The sequence below is a fragment of the Egretta garzetta genome, unplaced genomic scaffold (genome assembly GCF_000687185.1).
Source record: "Egretta garzetta isolate BGI_Z169 unplaced genomic scaffold, ASM68718v1 scaffold1, whole genome shotgun sequence".
In the NCBI taxonomy this organism is placed as follows: Eukaryota; Metazoa; Chordata; class Aves; order Pelecaniformes; family Ardeidae; genus Egretta; species Egretta garzetta.
The window spans coordinates 1,150,286-1,154,233 of NW_009258542.1; the positions used below are offsets into that span (position 1 = coordinate 1,150,286).

General features: G+C 52.5%; 1 protein-coding gene across 1 annotated transcript in view; it reads right to left on the bottom strand.

The window, feature by feature from the left end:
* The window catches only part of ARHGAP26 (Rho GTPase activating protein 26), a 152,385-nt gene that overhangs the window by 128,321 nt on the left and 20,116 nt on the right, over positions 1–3,948 (bottom strand). The window contains exons 5-6 of the mRNA XM_035902657.1: positions 3,322–3,423; positions 444–554 (exon numbers count right to left, since the gene is read on the bottom strand). Coding sequence (XP_035758550.1) covers positions 444–554; positions 3,322–3,423 — 213 coding nt within the window. The remainder of the gene's footprint in view (positions 1–443; positions 555–3,321; positions 3,424–3,948) is intronic.

Below are 3,948 nucleotides of genomic sequence, written 5' to 3' on the forward strand. Positions count from 1 at the left end.
ACCTTTGCAGAGAGCCAGGGAGGTCTGGCACTTCCCAAAGGAGCTTTAAAGGACTTAGGCAGATCTTAGAAAACTCCCTTTTCTTCTATTTCTGTCACTCCTGCATTCTTTTTCCCTTGTGAACTTTACAGTTGTATTTTTTTTTCCCCCAATCAAGCCAATCTTTCTTTTAATTGCCAGCAGGCTCCACAGTCCAGCCCACGATGACAGAGATGTCTGCAGAATCAAAAATGAAATGTTTCCAGCGTGCACATGGCCGCTGAGCTAATGGCTCCGTACCCCAGAGCTCACACGGGTGCCTTCTCCCCCCAAATCTCCCTTTGAGGGAGGGGCAGGGGGGGTGAGGCTGGAGCCCCCCAGCCATCCCACTGCAGGGATGCCCCATGCTGCAGCCTGGCTCCCCCCATTTTTTGCAGGCTGAGGTGACTTGAGCGCTCACTTACAGGTTCCACAAACTCAAACATCTTCCTCTCCTGGACCTCTTGCACCTTGAAGACATACTCCAGGGAGACTTCGTAGAAATGCTGCCGAACCAGGTCCACCTGGCTGTCTGCCTGCAAGCGCCAGGGAGATTGAAGAGGTTAAAGACAAAGTCACTACTGACCGGGAGCACTTGGCCTTGCGACTAGATGGCATCTGGGTCTAACGGGAACGTGTCCGTGCAGAACAAATTCAGCTTCAGACCCCAGTCCAGGGCTGGACAGATGGCACGGCGATTAAATATAAACCTGATTCACATGAACAGGCTCTTTCTTCAGCTGAAAAAAATGGTTTCAATGACTCATGTTCTCACCTCCCTGACCGCTGTGTAGAAAAGTATGCGTTAGAAGCGAGAAAGATGAAAAGCTGTTGCATACTTGACAATAAAAGGCAATTCTCCGCTTTCTGGAAAGCACCACAACGGGAGACTGCCTGGAGCGTCGCGGGGCCGAACCAAGTGGCACAGACACCTCTCCAGCGAGCGTGTCACTTCGGTGGATCAGCAGAGAGCAAATCCCCTCTGCTTTGCGGGTAAAGCCCAAGCGAGCAAAAATAGGGATATGCCCCAATCCCAGTGCATAAAAATAACCTTGCCATGGAGGCGGAGCAGAGCTGCGGCACGGAAGGTGGGGTGAGGGACACGGGTATCCCCAGGCTGCCATCCCCTACGTTTGCAAGTGACCCTTTGCATAGAGCAACCCGAGGGTCACCGATGCCGGCAGTGCCCACGGGGAGGTTGGGCTGGGTGACCCACCATCCCTCTGAGCTCAGCACCGGTAAACTCAGCTGGGCGAAGAGCCTCACCCCCAGCACAAACCGCCATCGAGTCATTGCTCAACAGCAGGCAAATTTCTCTGTCCCAGCTGCGGACAACGGGGTGTCCTCGCCAGGGTGACCCTCGTCATGCCCGGAGCAAGAGCGGACCTCCGGGGAGAAGGGTACACTGTACTGTGCGTCCTGCCAGGGCTGGACAGACAGCTGCTCCCGCACCCTGCAAAACCCAGCTGGCAAATACCCACTTGCATTTAACAGCAGCTTCCTCCTGATTTTGTGTGTGACACAGCCGTGAAACAGCCCATTCTCCCCATGACCTGCCACCAGCATTTGTGTTGTGTGCCCATGGTGTGCAGGCTGAGGTATTAAGCAAACAGTTCTGAAGAGCAGAAAAGATGATGCAATCAAGCCACTTTGCCAGGAGTTAAGTGACAGATTAGCCTGTGTGTTATTTAATTGGTCAACAGACAAAGCAGCAGAGAATTCCCATGGTTTCCTCCTCTCCCCGCCTCGCTGCAGCAGTTGCACATGTGGCCGCTATCACCCTCCAGATGTAGACAGCAAGAGGAGGTTAGGAAATAGAAACCACCAAATCTCCCCGACATAAACACTCTTCTCTTAGGACATTAGGGTGTCCAGTGAAGCTTCAAACTGCTCATAAACCAGTAGCATTAACTTTCCTGAAACGCCACTGCCCCATCAGCACCTTTCCCATGAACATCTGCCGTGGCTGAAGCCCGTTGTCCAGCAAGCCCCTTGGCAGGCAGGGACCACGGTGGGCAGCCCCAGGGGAGGTGCTGGACAGGGCGAGAGCTCCCACGTGCTGCTGGATGCCACATCTGCGTTTCACAACCTACTGGACTGCTTTTTCAAAGGCACCCTCTTCTCAGTGGGGCTTGAGCCACCAAATCCAGGGTATGCTTCCCAGTGCCCCAGGGGAAAAGGCCCCAACACCTGAACTTGGGAGCTGGCTCCAGCCTCCTCCTGCTTTCGCAGCAAAAGCCAAAGTCAAAGTTTTGGGTGGAAAATGCCAGCAGATGGCACCAGCAGCCAGCGCTGCTCAACATTTACTGGCAGCCGCATCCCGCACCGCATCCCACCGCCCTGCTGCTCTGGGCTCCCGGGCAGCCCCGCAGGGCCCTACTCTGGCCAGGGCACCGGATCACAACCTCTAAAAGTCAATGCTGCAACCTGACAGCCATGAGCAGCTCCTTCCCTCCCCAGACAGAAATCCTTCCACTCCTGTGCCTTGCAATAGTATTTCAAACACAAACTAAAACAGAGGTTTAAAGGGTTATTTAAAAGCCATGAGAATGGGACTCTCCATCTTCTGGGACGTATGGGTGCTTCCACATGGTAAGTCATTTACAAATCCAGAACACTGATGCAAGGACAAAGCTGGCATGCAGGGATGTCAACCTTGATTCTTACCCCTCTTCAACCCCAACTCGGTAGAAGATGATTATCTGTGTCACAGAGGTATCTGCTCTCGAATCCCCAACTCTGCCGGGCACCATAACACCACCTGAGCTACCCCAGTGCAGGAGCCACCACCTCTGTCCACCAGTTCCCCCAGAAACAGCTCAGCGACACATCAGCACCGTGCCCAAAAGCAAGGGCGTGCATCCTACGGGGACCAACCCAGCTCCGGGCTAGTGCAGGGAATTCCAAACTTGGAAGAAGTGATTGAAAACTCGGCATACTCATCCAGTAAGAGCATTTGGCACAGCAGCTAACTACGTCCCGAGTCAGTAATAGGCTCCTAAAGCAGTTTAAAAGCACTAAGCCTGATCACTCCTCCCATGAAGCCCAAAGCCAGTGCAGCGACTTTCAGAGAAGGGAACCAGACATCCATGATTTGTGCTGGCACATGGGAAGCCGGCAGCAGAACCAGTTCCTTTCTGTTGCACTCTTTAATTACAAACTCTCTCTTCTTTTTGATTACTATCCATTTTGGGATCTCTCTGATTTTACAGCCAGGAAAACCAATGCTATAAGCTGTGTAAAGCATTCAAAAAAGCTCACCACAGTTACTGCTAGACATGGAAAACCAGAGGCTGCTCTCACCTCCTGAAGCTGGGATTCTTTCTTCTTAGAAGACAAGTTTAAGTGCTTTTCTAGGACACCGCAATACTTCTCTGTCTCCTTGTCGTATTTCTTTTTGGCATCCTACAAAATAGAAGAAAAGTTCTGAACATGGTGGTACTGGGGCAGCCGTGAGGATCCACAGCATCGTGCAGGACTGCAAGCCCTGGGTGGGAGCTGATCCCTTCTGCACAGCACAAGACGGGACCAAGCCCAAGGGGCATCGGCTGGAAGCAAGCGGAACTGCTTTTATCCATGACCATCAGGCAGCTACAGGAAAGTGGTTTGTGCTGCCAAAATCAAAGCCTTGGGGAAGCCCTCTCTCTATTCCCAGAGCCCAAGGCTCAGCAAAAGATTCCAGTCCAGGACTGGCCCAAAGACAACACAGCACGGAAAGTACTTGCTAACCAGCTAACCAGCCCATCGCCACAATTTCACATCCCATCCCACCACCCCTCACAATGGCTTATCCTGTGTCACTCAGGGCAATGGCACAGTAATTTGGCTGTTTGTGGCAGGAGCGTTAAAGAAGGATGCCAACCTTAACTTTTCTTTTGCACCTCTAATCCCAGCCTCTCCACACCTACATGCCAGTAGGAAATCCATCAC